Source organism: Lethenteron reissneri, chromosome 50, assembly GCF_015708825.2.
Source record: "Lethenteron reissneri isolate LAM-NWPU_2019-01 chromosome 50, ASM1570882v1, whole genome shotgun sequence".
In the NCBI taxonomy this organism is placed as follows: Eukaryota; Metazoa; Chordata; class Hyperoartia; order Petromyzontiformes; family Petromyzontidae; genus Lethenteron; species Lethenteron reissneri.
The window spans coordinates 2,818,326-2,841,846 of NC_083828.1; the positions used below are offsets into that span (position 1 = coordinate 2,818,326).

General features: G+C 43.4%; 2 protein-coding genes and 2 non-coding genes across 7 annotated transcripts in view; 1 reads left to right on the plus strand and 3 right to left on the minus strand.

Annotated features, from left to right (window-relative positions):
• DAZAP1 (DAZ associated protein 1) lies at positions 1-17,856 on the minus strand. 4 transcript variants are annotated; one of them, XM_061572411.1, is made up of 13 exons: positions 17,622-17,856; positions 14,487-14,527; positions 13,672-13,838; positions 12,853-12,912; positions 11,929-12,042; positions 10,498-10,546; positions 7,613-7,695; positions 5,585-5,732; positions 5,241-5,270; positions 4,626-4,700; positions 2,069-2,254; positions 1,151-1,243; positions 1-464 (listed from the first exon to the last, which is right to left on the minus strand). In XM_061572411.1, the coding sequence occupies exons 1-13, from the start codon at positions 17,648-17,650 to the stop codon at positions 334-336; spliced, it is 1,206 nt and encodes a 401-aa protein (XP_061428395.1). In that variant the 5' UTR covers positions 17,651-17,856; the 3' UTR covers positions 1-333. The 4 variants fall into 4 exon arrangements, with proteins under 4 accessions (XP_061428395.1, XP_061428393.1, XP_061428396.1 ...); XM_061572409.1 differs by having other exon boundaries at positions 4,626-4,763; positions 17,622-17,855; XM_061572412.1 differs by having other exon boundaries at positions 2,159-2,254; positions 4,626-4,763; positions 17,622-17,854.
• Positions 1,627-1,758, minus strand: LOC133355255 (small nucleolar RNA SNORA13). The gene has a single exon (XR_009756677.1). It is a non-coding gene; the product is annotated as a small nucleolar RNA SNORA13 (small nucleolar RNA).
• LOC133355257 (small nucleolar RNA SNORA13) lies at positions 3,831-3,963 on the minus strand. The gene has a single exon (XR_009756679.1). It is a non-coding gene; the product is annotated as a small nucleolar RNA SNORA13 (small nucleolar RNA).
• WDR41 (WD repeat domain 41) overlaps positions 17,776-23,521 on the plus strand; it is a 19,426-nt gene continuing 13,680 nt past the window's right edge. Inside the window, exons 1-5 of the mRNA XM_061572272.1 lie at positions 17,776-17,921; positions 18,949-19,092; positions 21,646-21,697; positions 22,522-22,628; positions 23,383-23,431. Of these exons, the coding sequence (XP_061428256.1) occupies positions 17,776-17,921; positions 18,949-19,092; positions 21,646-21,697; positions 22,522-22,628; positions 23,383-23,431 (498 nt within the window). The remainder of the gene's footprint in view (positions 17,922-18,948; positions 19,093-21,645; positions 21,698-22,521; positions 22,629-23,382; positions 23,432-23,521) is intronic.

Genomic DNA, 23,521 nt, shown 5'->3' on the forward strand with positions numbered 1-23,521 from the left:
AATATTTTTTACTTTTATTGAAACAAAGGCATTACACACTAAATATAAACCAGATCTGTTTGCAACTAGTAAAATTTTATTTTCTATTACAATTGCACAGTTCTTTTAAATTTACCGCAAAAAGGAAGGGGGTAGAGTACAAGGGAGGAAAGTCTTGCAGTTTCTTTCCCAGAGTGTAGAGGAATGTCATTTCAAAAAATAGATGCGGCAGACCTCCGCCGTCATAAACCAGAGAAAGTGATTGTCGCAAGTCGAGAAAACTGAGGAACACCCAAGACAAAGACAGCTTTGGTGTTTGGGGGGTGAAGCACTGTTGTTGGGGGGTGGAGGTGTTCAGCGGCGGTACGGGTGGAATGGGTGGCTTTGGCCTCGTCCGTAGCCACCGGCTACCAGGCCTTGTGCCTGCTGGTTGGGATCAGAAAAGCCCTGTGCCTGACTGTAATTGCTTGGCTCCTGTCCGTAACCTAGACGGCAACCATTCACACGCGCGCACACACAAAAAAAGACAGGTTAGGCAATTAAGGGGTTGTGGAAATATAGAAAGCGCACAAGGGTAAGGGCTACGTTTAACACGCGTAAATGTAGGACGGCACGGGAAACAGCTTCACGAGGTGAAGCCGAAAACACCTGCCGGTCACTTTTTTATGCCACCAAAGTGAACACAGGCCTGATACAAATCATCCTGTTGCCTAGTGGTGGGAGGGGAAGGGTAGTTTTTTATTTTAATGTTCCCAAAACAAAAAAGCAGGAACATTTTAAACATCTTGTGCATAAACTACTATTTGGTGATTTAAGCAATAGTAGTTGATCCGATGTTCGATTAATCTTAAATTATAATCTTGAGATGAAGATTTATTGCCATGGAAATGTTGCGCAACCAATGGAATTTCATTTCAAAAGGCAGGAGAGTGCTTCAGAAAGGTCGGGAAAAGCACAGCAAGTGTTGAAACAACACAAAGCATGGGCAGGCATCAAACAGCAGCCCACTTTACTCTTTATCGTGAACCATAATCAGGGAAAAAAGTTATTGGAAAGCCACACACTATGAAGCAAGCTCAAAGGAATGAGTTTAAACAAAAGATTAAAAACTAAGGTGTAGCCAGGGTAAGCCATTTGTATAAAACAGGGGCACATTTTACAAGAATTTTACCTGTGGGTCCAAAACTCTGCTCGTTTTGGCTGTAGGCTTGGGTGGGACGCGTGGGACCGTATCCTGATGGGTCCTGTGGATAGTTACCCATACCTGGCCAAACACACAGCATGTACCACCAAAATCACTTCACAATTCCAATGCTTTCTCAAAAAGGTGTGCGCACGTGTATATTTGAACCTCTTTTGCACCGGACATAGCCAACCGTGCTTCCCAATTCAGCACTATAGGCAAGCAGATTATCATCATGTGCAAGACATCCAACCTGCATCACTGCACAGCGACCATTAAATGGAAAGTACAGAAAATAGGTTTCCGTCCTGTGTGCACCAAATGTACTCCATTCTCATGGACTTTTTGCTTTGTGTGCATCTGTCAGACACAAGTTGTCCATTGTACACAACGCATGATTTAATATTTAAGCAAGTTTCTACAATACAATACTAGCTTCAAGACATACGACTTGTGTAAAAATGAAATGTACTCTTGTGGCTGCTTTGTATGTGGGTGCTTCACAACCCAAACACCATTAAAGCCCAAGAATATAATATGTGCCCTGTTTGACGCCTCATTTATTAACAAGTAAATAAATGGGTAACACAAGGGCGGAGCACAACAAAATTGTTGCACATAGGATTAAATATTTCCCTCCCCACCTTCGAAGAAATACGCTGAATATAGTTCACTACTGCAGCGGAATGTATCAACCGCACATTAATACTTTGGAAATGTAAATTCGCAACAGCACATCCTGGCACGTGGGTGAAACACCAAATTGGCGTCCGCTCTACGTGGTTTTCACACAAGTCACGTTACACAGGAATGGGTGCGTCGTTTTTAGTTGTTGTTTCCAATTCGTGGGGCCCTACTGAGAATCTCAACCACAAGTGCTTTGTGGGCTATGGCAAATTAACTCACCAAACTGGCTGAAGGTGGGGTAGTCGCTAGGGGGCTTTACAATGTCTGCGTTGGGATTTTGACTCTGGGGGGCAGGGAAGCCCAGCTGACCATGCTGTGGACCGGCAGCTTGGGGCGGAACAGCCGGAGGCCCAAACTGATCTGGCTGGGCGGGCTGCGGGTAGCCGGGGAATCCAGCTGGGAGGCCTGCAAATCACACAAACGGAATACGACATTGTAACAGCAGGTGATATGGGCACATTTTCTTCGTAGATAGGCACGCGGTGACAAAACCTTACGAAGCTTGAGGAGCTGATTAACTATACTGGATTGGCACCCAATTACCAATACCCAGCATTCGCTATTAAGTGATGGTGTTGTCACCAACGGAGCCTGTGTGTCAGGATAGGCACACCCACAACCAGTCAAGATTCTCAGTTGAAAAAGTGTGCTCCATTTACCACCAGGTAAACCGGTGTGGTGATGAAGACCAAAGGCCTAAATATCATGGACCTCAAAGTCACTCTAGTTCGGTGAATCAAACCTTGTTGAACAGGAGGCAGAACTGGGGGACATACACTTGGACATAGTTGGACAGGTGAAAAGGAGAAGAGAGAACTCCATACCGTGTAATTAGTGGAAATCTTTTCTACCGTAGATGATATTAAATATGAACGAGCAGGATTTTTGGACTCTGAAATTAAGGTTCTCAAACCACTTCAGGTTAAATAGTAATTTGCGTCATTGATATTGTTATCAGCTATTTTGCTTATCATTTTATCAATATGTGCAGAGCATTATTATTTTTACGTACAGCGCTGTAACACGCTTCAATATGAAAGGCGCTTTATCATTTAGAGGTTATTATGCCCTACAACGTATGAATTGGCCTACTTCTGAGGGCCAAAACACACTACACCTTAATAGAGATTTCAATGCAAACAAAAGAACATGAGATGAGGCTTAATGTTCATCTTGGCAAGAGGGGTCTAAAAGAGTTCACAGCCAACAGGGACATGATAATACATTTTCCAAAAAAGCCCTACAAAAAAATGAACGTGAAGGAGCCCAAATTAATAATTTTAAATGAAATTAACTGGATTCTCGGACTAAAAATCCAGAGTTACCATTGTCATCGACAACGTCAGCACAAAGTCATCACAGAATGGTGCAATGCCTATTACAGCTCAATATTTACATTGAAAACAAAGCTAATTACAGGTAAACAAAATGCAGTTGTATCAAAATCTAGTTTCAGGAAGCGCAATAATTTGGCTGACTGTAAACAAGATTCATTCATTATAACAAAGATACAATTGTATATCTGAGCATCTGCTTATGTATAGCACTATTACGAGTCACGCTGTTACATTGTTACCGTGAGTATACTGTAACCGCGCCAGTCTCCTTTCCTTTTGTAGTATTACGTATTTGTTTTCTATGCTTCGTGGTATTCATAAACAATTAGACACGGTACAGTATATGTTCCATTAGTTTAATTATGGGTAGTGTTAGGGTAGATAGTCGATCAAATTAAAGAATCATAGGAAGTGCAGAGTGTATATGTAGTGATACGTGACCAGGTCGCGATAGAAAACGGACGGCAGCGCGAGACAGCAGAGAGAAATCGGTAGGGGAGGGGGGAGGCACAACTGTTTCCGAATATGGGATTTGATCTTAATTTGGGGAAAATTTGTTCAGTTTCTGACATACGGAAAATTCGGGTTACGGAAATTTCTCGGGAACCTAACCCTTTCCGTAGCTCGGTTACTGCCTGTTAATGTGATGTTCTTGCTGAAATCAAGAGTTCAAAACAAAGTGCTGAACTGCAAAATATATTCCATTGCAAGGTTTACTGTTTGCCTTGTTTGACACTCCGTTCACTACAGGACAAATGAACAGGCAACACAAAGGCAAATAGATCATACCTACATCATTAACATGTTGTGGGATATCGGTGCAAATGATTCACACAATTGTGTAAATTCACCACAGTTCAATTGCAGAATGTACGCCGAGTGCAACATGAAAACCCAGCGACTTTCAAAGGTACGGTAATTAGTGTTCTTTAGAAGATAAAGACGCGTTAGAAACATGTACTCCAAACCTTGGCCGTGTCAAGTCACTTTAAAAATCTGGTCACATATACACCAACCAGGATTATAAGATGCACTTCCCTCCCAGTGTTTGTTTTAAAATACGTAAAATGGTGCCTCAATTTAGAGAACACAAATTCCATTTAAGTGTCACCAAGCAGCATTCTGTAAAGCTGAAATATGGTCACGTTGAACACTGTGTGCAGATTTTGATTATTATTGTGGCCAGCACCAAACAGCACTATCACGAAGCCTGAATAGAAGAGCGTTAACACACGAGGGAATGAGAAAGAAAAGTTTGACCTGCAATGGCAGTCAGCGCAAGTGCGAGCGAGTTGGTGACATGCAGTATGGTAGACATCCTGAGATCAAACGGTTAATTTGGCAGATCCGAGTCAGCGACAGAAGAGCGATGAGGCAACGGTCAGTGAACCGAGTTGACGGGAGTGAATGTGTGAGTGCTGGACGACGGTGGTACGCACCGTACTGTGGCGCTTGCGAGTACGCCCCCTGCCCAAAGGCCTGCGATTGGGGCGGGGGGTTGTAACTGGCTGGGGCTGGGGGAGGGGCAGGGTACAGGTTAAAGGTGGCAGGCGCTCCTCGTCCAGCAGCAAACCCTCCTGCAACAGCAATCGGAAAGGGCCGTGTGCATTAGGCTAGAATAAGTGCAGCACGTATACAAATGAACACTTAGGGTCCCATATTGTTAGTCACGGCCCAGCTCTGGCTCCGAGTGAGCGGGCTTCAAAGCAATGCTTTAACTTTTGAGCTAGATCTGAGCATGGTCATTAGCCGTGCTGATATTCACGAGTTGAGCCCGAGGTCACTCCATGGATGCACCACTCAAGCCCGAGCTCAGCCACATTATCGAGGACAATCCAGAGCTGAGCCGACTAAGTTTATGGCCCTAGGTCACCGAGATAACACTTTTGCACCCTGAGCTTAGCAAATATGGGGTCAACATTTGGAAAAGTCCATATTCAAGCGCTCATAATTCAGAGGCGGTGCAGACGCATGGCAAGGCAACTGCTTAGCAAAGTGCCTGGCATTACATAATGTATAGATATGGCATCTATCATGGACATCAAGAGACTCACCCATAGGTTGGGGAGATGCCATCCACATTCCTTTGCACACAAACAAAAGTTAACAATTAGCTTAGTGGAATTTTGAGATATACACTCAACCTTAAAGGACAATATATTAACGGTTGCCCCTTTTCACGATTAACACTGAAATTTTTACTTTATTTTGGCTGTTCCATTACGAAAAAAAAATCAAGACAAACGTGCCCAGAAAATTTCGACTTCACACTTTTTCTCAAATGCAAAACATACCGTCATCTAAACGTCGTTACCCGAGCAAAGACAACCGCAGCAATCCCACACCCAATTAAAGTTGCAAGCCGTGTCGAGGGGAGATTATCGGGTGAGCACGTTACCTGGTGCAGCGTAGCCGCCAGGCTGCTGCCAGGGAGCAGAGGGGGGTTGCCCACCCCCCCAGCCATTAGCTGCGGGCATGTTTCTGCTCCCCCACTGACCAGATGTTTGTGGTTTGCCATCCCGAGGCTCGGCCCGCTTCACCTCCACCTACACCGACACCACAAGCTTCATTAGCTCCCTCGGCAAAGCCAATAAACCTGCAGTCAACTTAACACTTTTACAAAGCTATTTTACTATAATAACTTATTACTAATGATAATTTAAAAGACTTACCCTTCAGTAAAGCATTAATTTAAAAAAGCACGTGAAGGGGGCGGCTTAATCTAACGCGCTTACAAAAATATTCAACAACAAAAAACCCAGCAACAATGTATTGTACTTTGTTGTTTAAAAGAAGGCTTAATTCGCTTTTTACAATCTTGCATGGACAATAATAAATTACATTTTATCACAGCAAACGCATTAGCAATGTTTAAGACAATGGTAAACTCTCAAGTGTCTCAATGTTTACATATCAAACTTGCTAAGAATCAAGCAATTCTGCAAGTGTACGAGAGCAGCTAAAAACTTGTTTTCACTTTGCATCACAAACGTGACACCCGTCAAAGAAGTGAAAGCCTTGTTTCTTTTAAACAACAAGATACACCAGATATCTTATACCTGAAACGAACATGTAAAATAATCAACATACAACAAATGACAATGTGAAATTATGTAAAAACAGGTCCTTCAGCAAAGATGAACACCAATTGCTAAACGACAATTGCATAGCTAGAGCAAATGCAATATTCTGAAATACGTAATATCAACGGAAATATCTTATACCTTGATCCACCTGACATGAGCTCTACCCTCTAGAACCAAAACATTTCCTTCACTTGCGTCGACTATCGGAAGATTTTTAATAGCCTGCAGAACACACCATTGGTGTCCTTTTCTCCAAATCAAATCTGCCAGGTATATGCATTTTTATACGTGCAACGTTAAGGGCTAAATATCAATGGGAAAGTAACTCAAGTTGGTATGAAGAGCTCACTGGAGGAATGTCTGCCATGTAATAGCCCCCAGCTATAGCACGTCGGTGTGTTCCTTATCGTCTCTGGATAATGCATGCACACATCCCGTTAGGTAACCAAGTAATGCAATACGTAGCCTCAAATAAAAAAACTAAACTCCGTTGGGAGTGTATAGCGAAATTTAAAGCGGGATTAAACAAATAAAAACCTGTTTGAGAGTGGTTAATGGGAATAACCTAATGTGAAAGCACACACTTTAAGGTGTTTCAAAAACGCACAGGCCACAGCTTGCATGCCAGCAATGAGACAAGCAGCTAAGAGCACTGCATGCAAAGAGAAATAATTGCAAACGTATTGGCGGTATACATATAAATTACGACTATTCATACATAATCTGTAAAAGCAAATGGTTTACCATGCGAGATGTCTCTTGGCTGTTTATAAATGTGACTTCTTAGTCAGGGACAGCAGGTAACAAAACAAGGGCAGTTGCTGCAGCAGAGTTGGGCCATGACACCTGCTGTGGCACCATCAATTGAAATGGCGTTGATCAGAATATAGTGGGATCAGTTGGACAAGCAGAGCCGAGACGTTCACGTCTGCAAACTGATTAAGAGGCAAGCCAGCCACAAGGCTATTGTATGGCAAGGATATAAATCATGTGAACATGCCATCAAACATGCTAAAGGGGGGCAAGATTTATGCATGTCCGTTCCAATATAGTGCTAAGGCAAGGGGCTATTGGTTGCTTGGACATCAGGACTGGAATTAAACTAGTCGATTTAAATTTGAAAAAGCTTGTTATGCCGAGTATTTTTGCTACTTTTTTTTTTTGCTGAAGGATCTGGAATACTGGGACTCAACATTCATGTCCTTCACAGCATGTTACGGCTGTGGGCACAATGTCTTTACTTTAAGCATTAATTGCTAAGGTTTACACAAAACCTGTGAATGACAAAAAGGCTAAGCCCCAGCAAAAACTTAAGTAAAAATAAAACTACTACTACACACTTTTTTGCCCATGATGTCGTGAAAATGCAAGTTGACAGCCTGGTCCACAGATTGCTCGTCTTCGAAAGAAATAAATCCAAAACCTATCCCACGGTGTAGATTGTTTCAAGGAAGCAGGGTGAAGTAACACAAGACAGGATGATGCACAGCATTAGGGGAGGTATAGCCTCTTCACGCTCACGGGCTCACCACGGCATGCTTGGCATTCAGTGGCGCAGCAGACACTTAGCTTTATCCTTATGATACGGGGGTTAGAAAGACCATCAGAAAGCGCTCTCCATGCCAACTCAGCACAGGCAGCAGGGAGAGGCTCCAGATGCCTGCTGCAAACAAGTACAGGCTCAGACAGACTTTTACAAGGCCCATCTTTCTTGACCAAAATTTATGAACGGCGACCGATGCGCAGCTAGAAATGCCACAAGCTGTGCTTTCCCCCAAATTGACGCAAAATGTTGTGGAGGTAAAATCTGACGACTTGTGGAAGCATAAATGCAGCCTACGGAGACCACCACTGCAATTCTCCAGTTTGTGGCATTCCAGGAAATCAGCATCTTCTATGGCAAAATGGTCAAACAGTCCAGAAAAGAGAACAAGCCACCACTAAACAGCCTGTACTCATCTGCAACACCGGTAAGGTAACAGCCACAATGACACCTACAGGGGAATGGCTAAAGAAAAATAATTAACACACATCAATACAAAATCATAAACATTAAGCAAACTATTTACTATAAATTAAAACTTACACAGCTTATAAACTATGGCAACATTAAAATATTACTTATCATAAGTTCTGATATAGTTACAGTGGAATCTGTTTAATGTAGTGATTGACACGGCTGCCATTTATTTAAAAAGCTAGCGCCAATTGTATAAATACAGCTTATACTTTAAAACAGTGCTTCTCAACCAGTGTGCCAAAGCACACGAAGTAGTCCCAGGTGTGCCGCGGAATTAGAAAAGGATTCTATGCGAAGAGAACCGAATCGGAAGGGAAAGAACTTCAAGCTCCCCCGCCTTCCCATCCAATCGTAACGCACCACCAACCCACAGGCCAGGTTCCCCACTGCTCACCGACCACAAGATGCTCTGATTGGCAAGCCCAGCTACCAGCCAGCCGGGGAGAGAGGAACGCGGGAGCCCAGACCGTGAATGGGGGGGAAGGCATGTGGTTGGGGGCTTGAGATAATCAGCAGGACCGGGGTTTTTTTTTCAGGTTGGTGTGCCGCAAAAAAAAGATCGAGCAAGCTCGAGAGCGTGACGTGAAATGAAAATGGTTGAAAAGTACCGCTTTAAAACATTATTAACACTTTAACAATAGCGTAGGAAACAACATTAAACAGACTCATCTGTGCATGAAGTCAAATTCTGTCTAAAGGCTTGTACACACGACTCATTTCATCAAAATACATTCGGAAAAGGACATTATTTCACTTGGAATAAAAATTCTCAAGAAATTCAACTATATGGAATAAGTGCACGATTCATTTGTTTTATCCGAACGTTATTGTGAACTAATACCGTGAAAGTCCTAAAGGCACGAATTGTCTTACATCGTCAACTTCATCAAAACGTAACAAAGAGCTGGGTTGACAAATCACTAACCCATTTGGCAATGACCCTTGCAGAACATAAATCTCGCACACTCAAATGGCAGCCAAGTGTTTGGGGATCATACACCAGGAAAGCAACACCCCGTGGAACACAACAGCCATGTGCAGTCTGTATGGACACTAAAACCAAAGTGCACACCATCATGCACATAGGCTACATTTTACAGACAAATTTATCTTTTGTGCTTGTTCAAACATGCACCTATTATGTATAACATACCCGTGCTATATTTACATGTGTGCCTGTCAGTGGGCGTTTCAATGAGTACTGATGTAGTGTCAAAATCAGTACTTGAGACGAAAAAGCAGCCAGGAAATGACTTTAATTTAAAGTATGTGTGCAGTCAAGTTTTAAATTTATATGCTGTATATAGGCCGAATGTAAAGATGCTACAGAACTGTAGTGGGTTTCAGAATAAACATGAGCTGAATAAAAACGATCTGGCAATGGGGCGGCAATGTGTATCATGGATGTTGCGACCAGTATGCAAAGCATCAAGCACTCAACAGTAGTGCTTCTAACTCTGCAACCCAAGCTTGGTTCTTAAAAGTTACACGTGGATTTCCTGATGTTGAGTAATCATTGCACTAACATTCAAATTAGTGTTAAATATCAATGGACGCACGTTGTGGAGTCTAAAGGTAACGGTCACGGTATTGATTTGACAAAAACTGTTTTTAAATGTATAGATCGAGACGAAATGCACAAATTGTAAAGAAATTTAATATTTAAAAAAATGTCCTTTTCCTAGAGGCAGCTCAACATAACCCATAACACTGGGCCGTATCGCATCTTCAGTATTCCTGTGTTTCGCTGAACACTGATGCATGTGTAAACGAGAATCTAAATAAAACGCGTATCATTTAAACAGATACAATGTGCAAACTAGATATACAAATTGGCCATCCTGCATAAGCCCTGCACATAATGCGATTAAATGTTCTAGACTCAAGTAATACCCCCCCACCCATCCCATAAAATTATTTTAACTTCTCATATTAAAGACCTACTCTGCGCGACATCATACTTGGGACACTTTATTGATGCATGGATTATGTGAGCAACCCATTGCCCATAATCGTACTTAACGTATAAACTACACGAATTGCAATGCAGATGACAAGATAATACATTTACAAGGTATATATATGCAATGGCTCATTTATGACCACCAAAAAATTTACAAGTTACAATTTGAATCGTTGAAATGGACATCTTGTCATATGCATTGCTGACCTAATGCAGTCTGTGATGCACAACAAAGATCTTACCTCTCGGCCTCTGTTTCAGTTGATCATATATCATTACAACTTCTGTAACCTGCAAAACAGTGAAATTACCTCCCAACTGTAATGTATGATCAATATCACAACATGGGTCTTAAATGTGTTGAGCAGGAGAGCAACCAGTGATGATTGTTGAGTTATAGTGTGGTAGTTTTTTCTGAATAAACAGACACGCCTTTGATCATTATAGCTTAGAAAGTTATTTGCACATTCTTTTCATTTAATTTTACAATAACAATTTAGGGGGAGGTGAAATATTTTAATAAAAAAATATGCAATCTAACTTTACACTTGTCCACTAAAAAAAACACACAAAAGGCATTGTAAAAGCATATTGATATGCAACCTGCTGTACACATTAATCCACCTGAAGAGATATTCTATGAAGTTGCATTAACAGGCCTTAATATGCCAATGTAAAACATGCTTGATGACCTGAAGAAAATCAACCAGGTTTGTGTTATGACACACAAACGTTTAAATCAGTTGTGCCATATTGCCATCATACTTACTCATTTTTAGTCTCATCCTTTTACAGTTCACAGAGCCAAATTTCACAACCCTTGTCGGCATCCCGGTCAGTGCCCTCACGCAACCTCCCAGGTGGTTCTTGTTTGATCTCATAGCGCGTACCATGTGAAATTTCGTTTACGTGGAAAATCGATTTCGTTCATGGAAAAGTGTCCATAATTTGTGGTGTTAACGCAAAATGCCATAAACTAAACGTTGTAAACCGAGGAATACCTTTATGGGCAGCGAGTGAATATACATACCTTGAGGTCAATCAGATATAGCCAAGCACTGCGTATGAATTCAGTCAACATCTCAGGTAAAAACCTTTAATGGCTGAGGAAGACACCTTCTGATTGTATTTTTGCTTATTGTTTAAAATGTAAATCTATAAGACCTTAATCTGTATGAATGTCTCAAAAGCCTCTAGGGTACTTCCCGATAAGTTAGAAAGCTGAAATTTGGTACATAGGTAGCTTTTAGAGCACAGACAGGAAACATCTGAAATCCAAGATTTTTTATTTTAAGGCACCCCCAAATCTCAATTTTAAGTGCCCCACAAACATGTTTGCTGTGTGTCATTCAGGAACGACTCAAAATGTATGACTGCGTTTTTTTCCGTTTGATAGAGCATTAAACAGAAAATTTAAGAACCAGTTTTATCTTTTATTGCTTGAAATATTTCAGATTCAAGCGGTTTTGAACGAAAAAGATACACATTTTATTATGTTAAAAAATGAATAATAAAAAAAAGGTTAAAGATAGGAGCTTCTCCTCAAGAGTATGAAGTTCTTTAATTATTGTTCTACCTAATAACAAAATAACGGAATCTATAAATTTTTTTATGGCAGGACCAAGTTTGCGTGCATTACACAAATAGGCTGCAAAAGTGTCGCTTCAACTCACCATGCCAAATCTTTTGAAGTATTCCCTGAGTTCCATGTCCCCACAGTTGTGTGGAATTCCACCGACAAAAATCTTTTTACATCTGATAATATTTTGATTTGTAGGAGGTGGTCTCTGAAAATACACATAGCCACATTTCAAAAGAAACTAAAACACACAGCCAAAGTAACAATGCACTCGGTTGCACCCATTAAAAAGCTACAACGACATTTTTATTGGCCAAACATCCCAATGCAAGACTCTACTGAAAGTCTTCACTCATTGTAACAGATATCTTAACTTGGCTTCAGGGCTGGATTTAAATTTAACGAGCTTTGCAAACATGCAGTCAGCTTAATCCAATGTCTGTTAACAAACCATGACAATATTAAGATGTACGATTGTATTTGCCAGTACTGTCACCAAGACAATGATTTTGCAGCTTGCTGTGGTGACAAATACACATGCAGGGCATTTCAGAATGTAACGGTGTTAAATTTGTCGTGCAATATAATAATTTTAACGTAATAACCGCAAAATTCTTTAATGTTTGATGAACAAGTACACTGTAATGTGAAGTGTCAAAATTATTTATATTGTATTTTTGTTATGGGGGAGGCGGGAGAGTGTATGCTGGTGTAGTGGATGGCATACTAGGCTATGAACCCATCAACAGTCACAAACATCGAAACTGTTAAGCCAAGAAAGTGTTTATCAACAGTGTAAAGGTATTGTACAAATAAAGCAACGTGATCAACATGCATATTTTGGATAAAAGCAGGATTTGATTTATGCTGCATTTATCAGGTACTGTATGCCAAATGTAAGTGACGCTATATAGTTTAGACTACTCAGGAAAAACCTACAAACTTGCTTAATGCACAAGAGCGAACTCCTATCCACAGTAAGTGCAATGAAATGAAAAGTGCCATGCAAGGGACCTACCTCCTGGTGGTTTTGTTTGGGCGTCTGCATGGAACGAGGTGTACACGGCTTGGGGTCAATCTGTAAGAAATAAAGACAGTCATGAATAAATATTGACTATATTCTAAACACGTTAAGTGCTCCCTAAACGTGTGTTCACGCAAAGCGTTTCCGCCTTGTGTGTGAACACACGCGGTTCTTCTATTCGGTTACACTTTTTCGCTCAACGCAGAATGTGCCCTGTTAAAAAACACGGTTTTCTGTTCGGTCGACGACCAAAAACTTTTTGAGCTGCGCGGCTGAGCGGTATGGGGGAATTCTGGGACACGGCATACCATCCTCCCGAGTTCTTTGTCCTGCCGTAGGATGACTGCAGGCTGATTTTATAGCGCAAATGGAAATCATTACAGATATTCCTCGCACTTTTCATGAACGCATCAACCACGTTAAATGAGGAATTACTGTATAATATAGTTGATTATAGCACCATATATACTGGGTCATCTGAAAAGTGCTTTACAATAAATCACATCTCAAACAATTTTAAGGGCACTCCCAGTGGCGTATATCCGTGGTCACAAGGTCACTCAGGACCAGCTATGTAAACAGCAATGAGGGGGCGACGAATACTATTTGTAATCCCAATTGAGTAACATAGATCACACATTTCAATAGACGATTTCGTAGCACGTAGCAACAATGTACCCGTCGTCGAAAAACAATACTTTTCATGACAATAAATGTTGAAGGTTATAGAAAAATGGTTTAGATCTCAGCTAAAATAAAGGTGGTGTTTTGGAATGACGCGTAGAGGGGACAGGAGCAGTCCGGCAGACCCACCGTACGGCCATCGAGGCAGTGAGGTCTGTTGGCTAGCACCATGCCAATGCAGTTGGGATCCTTGAACTTGACAAAGCCAAAACCACGGGACTGATTCGTTTCCTTGTCCTTCATGATGACGCAGTCGATCACCTCCCCAAATTGCGAGAAGTACATTTGCAGTCCCTCTGTTGAAATGACAAGCGAAAACATGGTGACGCTCTGCACACGACATTGTACCACACTTCTATAACCTCTTCACAATGGGTCATGGAACTTGTATTTTTTAGCATAACTCCTCTTATCTGGGATTGTGGGCATGGTGTCAAATAATTTACAGATAACAGGAGTTTACCACTAGACCATATTGAGCATTCTCAACTCAATATTATAGATTGTGTAGTCTGCACTTCAATTCATGTCGCATGGCCCATTCCAATTGACATAATAGAAAACGCTGATTCTGGGATGGTTGGGCAGCAGTAAGAGGTTTAGGTTATGACCATTGATATTAGTAACATATATTACAATCCTGCCTCAATTGTTACGAGTACGCAATCTACGAGGCAATCCAATGCAAATATTGAATTATGTGTGTATGATATGACCTACAAGACATGCATACTTGAACCACGGAAATATAAAGCCATTTAACAGTACCAGCAATACTCAATGCATATTTATGGTTATCTGTCTGAGCAATCGTGCTCTTATTTCCACCATTCAAGTGAGAAGAATTTAGATTTCATTACTTCCGTTTACAAATCACATCGGTGTGTCATACTATACAATTATATCTGCCCGAGCTTTATTTTGAGGTGTTTTTAAAATCCCACCTTGGCTGGTGTTCCAGTCCAGACCGCCAACAAATAGTTTCCTGCAGTAAAAAAAATAAACATTAAAAACATTTCAAATAAAACAAGTAGTGTAGGTTGCATCATGTATGCAGGTTATTATTGCATATATGCAAGTCTTTGCAGACCATACACAACTCTCAATTAGATCTGCACTGTGTATTTCGCACGTTCTACTTATGTTCACAAGCATGGTCCGTGTAAAATATTAATCATTAGCCACTGCTGGATTCATTGTTCTGAGATGCACCTGCACACGAACCAAGATATATTACCAGTGTAAAGAAGACTTCACTAGACCATTTGCTAAACAAATATTACATTCGTGTGCTTTTATAAATCAATTATGGCAGCCAGTAGCACATGGCGCCTCATGTACAGTCCTTGACATTATTCTGGTCAATTAAACAACGTATATTCAAGTGTGCCCGGCTATATTATCACATCACACTGGTTATTTATACCAATAATTCCACTCCACCACGTATTACTCTGACAAACCCCGAATAAGGCACTAAACTGGTTAATCTTCCTTCAAGGACAATAAAGCTCGCTAACAGTTCAAAGCCCTTCTAACTGCTGTGCAGATGACGACTGTAGCAAACCACAACCGCAGGAATTAGTGCGAGGCAGTGAAGCAAGGCCTGGCCTGGCTCGGTTAGAACTCCCCAACAAGGGCAAGCCTCACTCTGGAAACCATCGCTTCCAACAACTATGTTGGGTGCATCTTCCATCCTCCCATCGTCTAATTTTGCTTTGACCCAAGCTCTCATAGGAACAAACGTCGTTCAATTTATGGATAAATGTTACTCATCTATTCTACAGCACTTGGCCGTTTTGAGCCTAATGCTTTCGCGAACTGTGGCGTTTAAATAAAATCTGTACCCCCCCCCCCCAAGAAGGACAATATAGTGAGTGCAGAGAGAGAAAAACAGGTTCGGGTGGCTTTCAGAACGCGCTCTCAACCTCCACGAGGTCACCCGGCGGTTGTTCCTGGAAACACAGCTCGAGTGGGGGAGGGGATGGGAAGGATTGTCGCCACGGCCTGGTTCAGGTTCAATAAAGCTATCACACAACAACACATTGAGTTATCGTGTCTTGTATACATTTTTGGTGCAAATACCAAACAGTAGTAGGAGGCGTGGTTTAGTAATAATCTTATTTCGGAGACCTCGTGGCATGGGGCCGTGCAATCACTAAGAACGACATCCCCGCCGTCTTCCCGCCAAACGAGACACGTGGTGGCTAGCGAGTCGATTCGCTTTGTTAGCACACACACACTCGGCCAACGATCGCGCTATGCAACAAAAAAACGATCACAAAATCTGAAATTGTCCCCCGCACCCAAAAAAAATATCTAAATATATTCTAGATTTGAAGCTTTCGTGACTGCAAGGATTAATACTCTTAGGTTTTTTCGGTAAAGTTACGTAGGTAAAAAATAATAAAATAATAATAAATGAAAATAACTCCATTAAATCACGACGTTTCGGAAGCAACACAAGCCAGGTGTAACTGCTCCAGTAAAATGACTAGCGTGTGAAGAGAGCTATTCAAGACACGTGTTTTTTAAATATAAATTAAATTACTGGAGCAGTTACACCTGATGACGGAGGCTTGTGCTGCTTCCGAAACGTGATTTAATTTAGTTATTCATTTATTATCATTTTATTTTATTATTGTTTTACCTACGTGACTTTACCGAAAAAACCTAAGAGTATCTAAATATATATAAAACAAGAGTAACGGTGGATATCTCGCAATCGCTGCAGACCAAGCCGCTTTGTTTCTCGCTGAACTTAAAACTTTTTCTTGAACCCACAGCCAACAAGGTAACGTCCCCGAAGACTATGGTCTTTAAGATGTTTTTTCATGTCAATTCTTCAACCATTAAAGTTGTTATATAATTACGGGGGGAAAGGGAATTAGTTTAGGGACGGCTAAAACTTAAGTCTCCAGTAGATAGATGTCCGATATCTTAATCTGGGACATCTCACAAGGGGCATTTCAGGTTTTGCGTGTTCGTTAACACGAATAGTTTCGCATCGTCACAATGCTGTTTTAGATCCTCTTTTCACCCGCATCTAAGAGCATACGTTTCACTACACACATTCAATATGAACAGACAGCCTTAAGCATCGTGTAATAGACGTAACCTTTAGTCGGTGCGCATTAAGAACATTGTTAACCAGTGGTTGTAGTAATGAACCCGTACGTATTGACGAATATACAAATGACGAACTTGTTTTTAAATCACGTTAACCGTGACCACGGGCCCAAAACGCAAAGCAGCTTGAAACACTGCTTAAGATGTACTATAATCTACAAAAGTTATAATACCTAGTAAGGGGAATAATTACACAAAGCAGTAGGATTAACACAATACGGAATATGGCAGTAACACGTTATCAGTAATACAACGAACATAAATATTAACACGGTAGTATTAATAACCCAGTAAAAGTACTCTTTATTATTTTACCAGGTTAAGGCCCACTGAGCTATTTAGCTTTTTCAGAAGCGACCTGGCCACTAATGATAGCTCAACGAGACGGCTTAACGTGTGGCAAATGTATCGCAAATACTCTTTAACGAGATATAAGCACCGGTCGAGTATTGATAGTAACAACTGCAGGGGTAACACGGTAGTGATAGACGTAACACGCCATAGCAGTTAACGCCGGTAGCAGCAGTAATATAACACGCTCAAAAGGAAAATTAATCACGGTAGTATTAATAACCCAGTGAAATAGTACCAACTATTTTTTTTATCAGGTTGAGACCCACCGAGATATTTGAGAAGCGAGCTTTGGCACGAACGATTGCTCAAACTAAAGTGACTTATGTGGGCATTTATCGCAGGCAACCGCCTCGAAACGCGGTCACGCGGCTAACAATAGCAACAGGGCTGAAACACGACAGTGGGCCGACGCAACACGACGGCACTTAACACCGTCGGTAACGCTAGTTAGTAACAGCAATAGTAGCAAACCATCGGTAAAAAAAAACAATTCTCGAGTCTCTCTCCCGCCGTGGTGAGCGAGAGAGAGAGGGGGGAAGCCCTTCGCGCCGCCATTTTGAGGCTCTCCCCACACTCTGGCGACGCGCTCCGCTCACCCGATCTCATCGCCCGCCTGGTGAGCCATCGTCCCTGTGCATGGCGCGCTGATGGGGCGGCCGCGACGCCGCGAAGTCTGCGCGATTTTTCGACGCCTGTATTGACGCGATCCCACGCTTCCACCACGGACGGCGCGCGCGAGAAGAGAGAGAGATGGGGTCGGGGACCCGTTCGCCTCTTGTTCGCCTTCACGAATCCCCACTGAAGATGGCGGCGGTCGTCGTGGAGGGGGTTTCCGTAGCCGGAGCAGCAGGGGCCGGGCGCTTCCGGCTCAAGCGTCGCAACTTCCGGGTCAAGAGGTCACTTTGTTAAAAAACATTTAAAAAAATATATATTTAATTACATGATTTTTTTACAAAACGTTTAAGACGTAAGTAGTACAGGGTTTTTTTGGGGGGGTGTTTAGATCGCGTAGATATAAATGTGTCGTTAAACCCGCCACCACCCGACACAGCCAATTGCTAAGGTTTGTCACTCACGTAAGCAGAACGTGCCAATTCGTCACTAGTAAACCAACTACAATGTTTACAATCTGAGTACGACGTTTCGCCAGTAATTACGACTAGCATCATCAGGCGGACAGGCAGATTTGTGGAGACATCCTCCTGTTTTAACGACACATTTGTATTTACGCGATCTAACCCACACAAAACCCCCCGTAGAATGGATTTTTATTTGGTCTCCGGTGGGTGGGGTAGAGGGGGTGGGGGAGAGGGGGTGGGGGAGAGGGGGGTGGGGTAGAGGGGGTGGGGGAGAGGGGGGTGAGGGAGAGGGGGGTGAGGGAGAGGGGGGTGAGAGGGGGCGGGGGGGAGTGGGGTGGGGGAGAGGGGGGTGAGGGGGGTGAGGGGGTGGGGGAGAGGGGGTGGGGGAGAGGGGGGTAGGGGAGAGGGGGGTGAGGGGGTGGGGTAGAGGGGGGCGGGGGAGAGTGGGGTGGGGGAGAGGGGGGCGGGGGAGAGGGGGGCGAGGGGGTGGGGGAGAGGGGGATAGGGGAGAGGGGGGTTGGGGAGAGGGGGGCGGGGGGTAGTGGGGTGGGGGAGAGGGGGGCGGGGGGTGGGGGAGAGGGGGTGAGGGGGTGGGGGAGAGGGGGGTGGGGGAGAGGGGGGTGAGGGGGCGGGGGGGAGTGGGGTGGGGGAGAGGGGGGCGGGGGGTGGGGGAGAGGGGGGCGGGGGGTGGGGGAGAGGGGGGTGGGGGAGAGGGGGGTGGGGGAGAGGGGGGTGAGGGGGCGGGGGGGAGTGGGGTGGGGGAGAGGGGGGCGGGGGGTGAGGGAGAGGGGGGTGGGGGAGAGGGGGGTGGGGGAGAGGGGGATGAGGGGAGAGAGGGGGAGCCGCGCGTCGTGGTGACGTCACATGGCTCACGTGTTTACAGTGCGGACAGTAGCGGCTGCCCGGCCGCTGTTGTTGTTCATTGTAAGTCGGTGGTGGTCATTGCGACTTCTTCTTCTGCTGCTGCACCTCGCAGAGCGAGCCTCAGGTGTGTGTGTGTGCCCGCTGCTTAAACGAAATACCATTTTTGTTGCGGTTGTGTAGTAATCCACCAGCACTGGGGAGACAAAGGCGGCCGGGTGTGGTTCTGACCAAACCACCCCTGTGTGTGTGTTTGTGTGCGACCGGCCCATGAAGCCCACGATGACACGTGGACGTGCAGAGCCGCAGCCACTCTCATCAACATGGGCCGTGGGGGTTGTCCACTGCTGGATGATGAAGGCAGTCGGTCGCCTTGAGAGTTTAGGGATATAACTCTGCTTACGGGGGGAGGGGGAAAAGACGGGGCGGCTGGGGGGACATGCAACGCGACCTGTCTGACCGTATCGTCAACCACTTTTAAGTTAATTATAGATTTGAAGCTTTCGTGACTGCAAGGAATCATACTATTAGGGTTTTTCGGTAAAGTCACGTAGGTAAAAATATAAATAAATAATAAAGTATTATCAATAATAATAGAAATAAAATAATAAATCATGACGTTTCGGAGGCAACACAAGCTTCCTTCATCAGGTGTATAAAGGCAGCAAAATAACTACACTAACTAAAATAAAAACAATAACTAAAATAACTAGTCATTTACCTGTGCCTTTTTACACCTGATGAAGGAAGCTTGTGTTGCCTCCGAAACGTCGTGATTCATAATTTTATTTCAATTATTTTATTATTAATTTTTATTTTTACCTACGTGACTTTACCACTTTTAAGTTAGTTTAACACGTCGGCTTTCGCGACCAATATTAGTCATAACAAAGGTTTTTGGGTTAGATCGCGTTATTTATTAATGTGTCGTAACCCTCCACCACCCGACATGGTTTGGCCATGTTTGTGTTGTTGTAGTACGGAGTTAGACTGATGGCCTTAATCTAAGTTGTCTTGTGGTTGTTGTTGTTTGATTTGCATCCCATTGGGATTTTTGCACAGCGTTGGTGCTTTTTGTGGAATATTTTGCTGTCTTTTCCTGGATTTTCTGTTTGCACATAGTTACATAGTCACTTTAAGATGTTTCAAGTTGAGTTACAAGATTTGAGGATACAACAACAACAGACAGAGTGAATTAAATAAAAGCGTGTAAAAATAAAACGCCTCTCGCTATAACATCACACACCGCGTGTGGTTTTGACCCAGATGAGACTGTAAACACAGGGTTTTATTATCCCATCCATTCTGCCCTCCATGGTGTGTTATGATGCGGGTGGCGTGTGTGTGTGGGTCGACTCAGCCTCGAATGAGTACCTGGTGCGGTGTGTAAAACATCGACACTTGAGGAGACAAAGGCGGTCGGGTGTGGTGCTGGCCACCCACCCCCTCGTGTGCCGTTCCGGCCTTCATAGGTGCTCCTCGCTAACAGCACTTGCCCCTACAGTCTGTTAAAGGCTATACGGGGAGTGGGGGTCTTTGTCTTATGGGGTGACCTATAAGAGTTTTTTTTGGGTTAGATCACGTAAATATCTAAATGTGTCGTTAAATCCACCACCACCCGACACAGCCAACTAGTAAGGGTTGTCACGTAAACAGAACGTGCCCAATTCGTCACTAGTACAGCACTAGTGTGTAGTGTAGTGTATAGTAGTGTATTGTGTAGTGTATAGTGTAGTGTATAGTAGTGTAGTGTATAGTAATGTAGTGTATAGTAGTATATTATAAAGTAGTGTAGTGTGTAGTGTAGTGTATAGTAGTGTAGTGTATAGTGTAGTGTATAGTAGTGTAGTGTATAGTAGTGTAGTGTATAGTAGTGTATAGTGTAGTGTATAGTGCAGTGTATAGTAGTGTAGTGTATTGTGTAGTGTATAGTGTAGTGTATAGTGTAGTGTACTAGTACAGCACTAACCGGTGTGTTGGAGAGCCAAGCCACAACATTTACAATCTTGAGTACGACGTTTCGCCAGTAATTACAAACAGCTTCATCAGGCGACAGCCAGATTTGGGAAGAAGTTCACATGTTTCGTTCCTTATATAGAGGCGTAGATGTCGTGACCACACTTCTGCACTCTTGAGTCAACGTACATTATGCAAGCCCATTATGCAAGCCCATTGATGTTGTCCTTCCTAACCCAAAAAAACGCTTATGGATGACAAACTGGGATGACCTAAATTTCGATTTAAAGCTTTCGTGACTGCAGGGATTCATCTTCTTGGTTCTTTCGGTAAAGTCACGTAGAAGGGAAATATTAAAATAATAAAAATTAAACATAATAAAATACAATTCTCACGACGTTTCGGCCACAACGCAAGCAGACGCCTTCACCTGAGGACGGCTGCTTGCGTTGTGGCCGAAACGTCGTGAGAATTGTATTTTATCTTCACCTGAGGACGGCTGCTTGCGTTGTGGCCGAAACGTTGTGAGAATAGTATTTTATCTTCACCTGAGGACGGCTGCTTGCGTTGTGGTCGAAACGTCGTGAGAATTGTATTTTATTACGTTTTATTTTTATTCTTTTATTATTTCCCTTCTACGTGACTTTACCGAAAGAACCAATAAGATGGGATGACCTAGTTAGCATATTACCTGCTCATTGTTGCTGTCGTATGGCCTTGTCAGGAGGATGTGGAGCTGGCTGGTGGGGAAGAGGGACGCGGTGGAGAGCAAAGAGGTGCGGACGCTTCACCGCACACCCGCGCCACATCCCGGAGTGGGGACCGCGGGTGGCCTGCGGCGATTTCAGAAGAAGCATCCGCAACCCGCATTCACCGGCATGGCCACAAACCACTATACGCTAGCCATGGGTGAAATGTGGTTCATACCCCCAACTAAAGTTAATGCTGTATATTTAATAATAATAATTAAAGCAGGGTCACATTCAGCCACAGGGCCATCGCTAGTCCCAGGTCTTTTTTTTTTGCGCGCAAGTTGCTATCGCGCAAACTCGGCCTGTTTTAGTGACAACGATGTTGTTGGGGTGGAGGGGGGAAGAGATGGAAAGGGCAGGACATTGGGCAATGGCAAATACGTTAACCCTTACACATCGTAATATGAGACGCAATTGAGAGTAAAATTGTATTAATGAGGCTACTAGTTACGATTAGCACGGATTGTCTACGTACGGTACGAAAGAAGTTCAACATACATGCTGTGTACGTCAATATTTTGGAGGGTTTATTGCATGCACATTCTATAGGACGCATTGTTATTGTTGTGGATATTTTTTTAAATGCTTTTATGCTAAGCTTCTAGAATATAGATTGAGAAGGTAAGATTGTCTGGGTGAATTCTCACTACTTGGTCCTTCAGAGCTGTGGGTATTCTTGAAACAAAAATCACTCTGTTCAAGTGAATGTCATTTGGAGCAATGTATTGTGTGCGTCTTGCCGTTTTCCCACGTGTACTTATCTGTGCGCTATTGCCTTACACAGTGCCGTGCAGATGTCTTGGGTGCGCCATGTATTCTTGTGGCAAGTTGTTGTACTGCGTTCACAGGTACCGGAGATTAGTGATGAGCAGCCATCGAATCCATTTACTGAGCTCCAGGTTCTGGCCGGACACACAGACATCGTGCGTCTCTTGGTTCGCTTGGATGACGACAGGTAGGAAGAAAGTGAAACCGTGCCGGTGGTCTGCACAGCACGCATGCCTCCCCTTCACATGGCTCGCATGCGCAGCAATTGTTCGTTCATTTGTTTGTTTCTCAGTCCACTTGACCCTGGTGAGGGTCGCGGTGGCAGCGTGTTGTGTCACACGAATCCCTCTCGGCCACTTGGTTGAAGGTCAAGGTGCAGCGCTGTAATGTCTTGTTCACGCCGCTGCTAAAAGATGGGCCTCACAAGGGATTTGGTATACTTTTCCATGTATGTATGTTGAACTTATATCGCACCGTACGTCGCGAACCGTGCTAATCGGATGTCTTGGAAGAGGTTTGGTGAAGGAATTACTAAAATGGAAATAAAATAATTTTTCATTTTCTGAAACCGCTTATTGTATTGTTGATTGTAATCACTTTTGCTGAGCACAGGTCCAAAGAACCGAAACAACAAGTGGCCTGCAACAAATAACACTGTTGAGGGTGTAATGTATGAGTGTGCCTTGTAAATGATGACACAAAGTAAACCCCCGACTGTTTTAAAAAAAAATTTCTTTGCAAATCTCAAACGTGCCTCTGGTGCTCATCTATTGTCTGGAATCCGGAGTTGGTGTCGTTATGGCGCAGAGAGCTTCACGCATCTCTAGATATTGGTGTTGAGTTTTGTGTTGAGTTATAGCAAGGGCGCATGTCAGATTGTGTCAGCATGCGTTATCCAGTTGGTTATTGTGGGGTGATTACAACCTCTACGACTTCCACAGGTTTGCCTCGGCGGGTGATGACTGCAGGGTCATCATATGGAACGTGAAGGTGAGTAAAGATTAAGTCTGTGGGTAGGTCCCAGCTCGGACCGTGAGGCTTTCCACGATGTTTTTACTGGTGGGATGGAGTCCTTGTCTC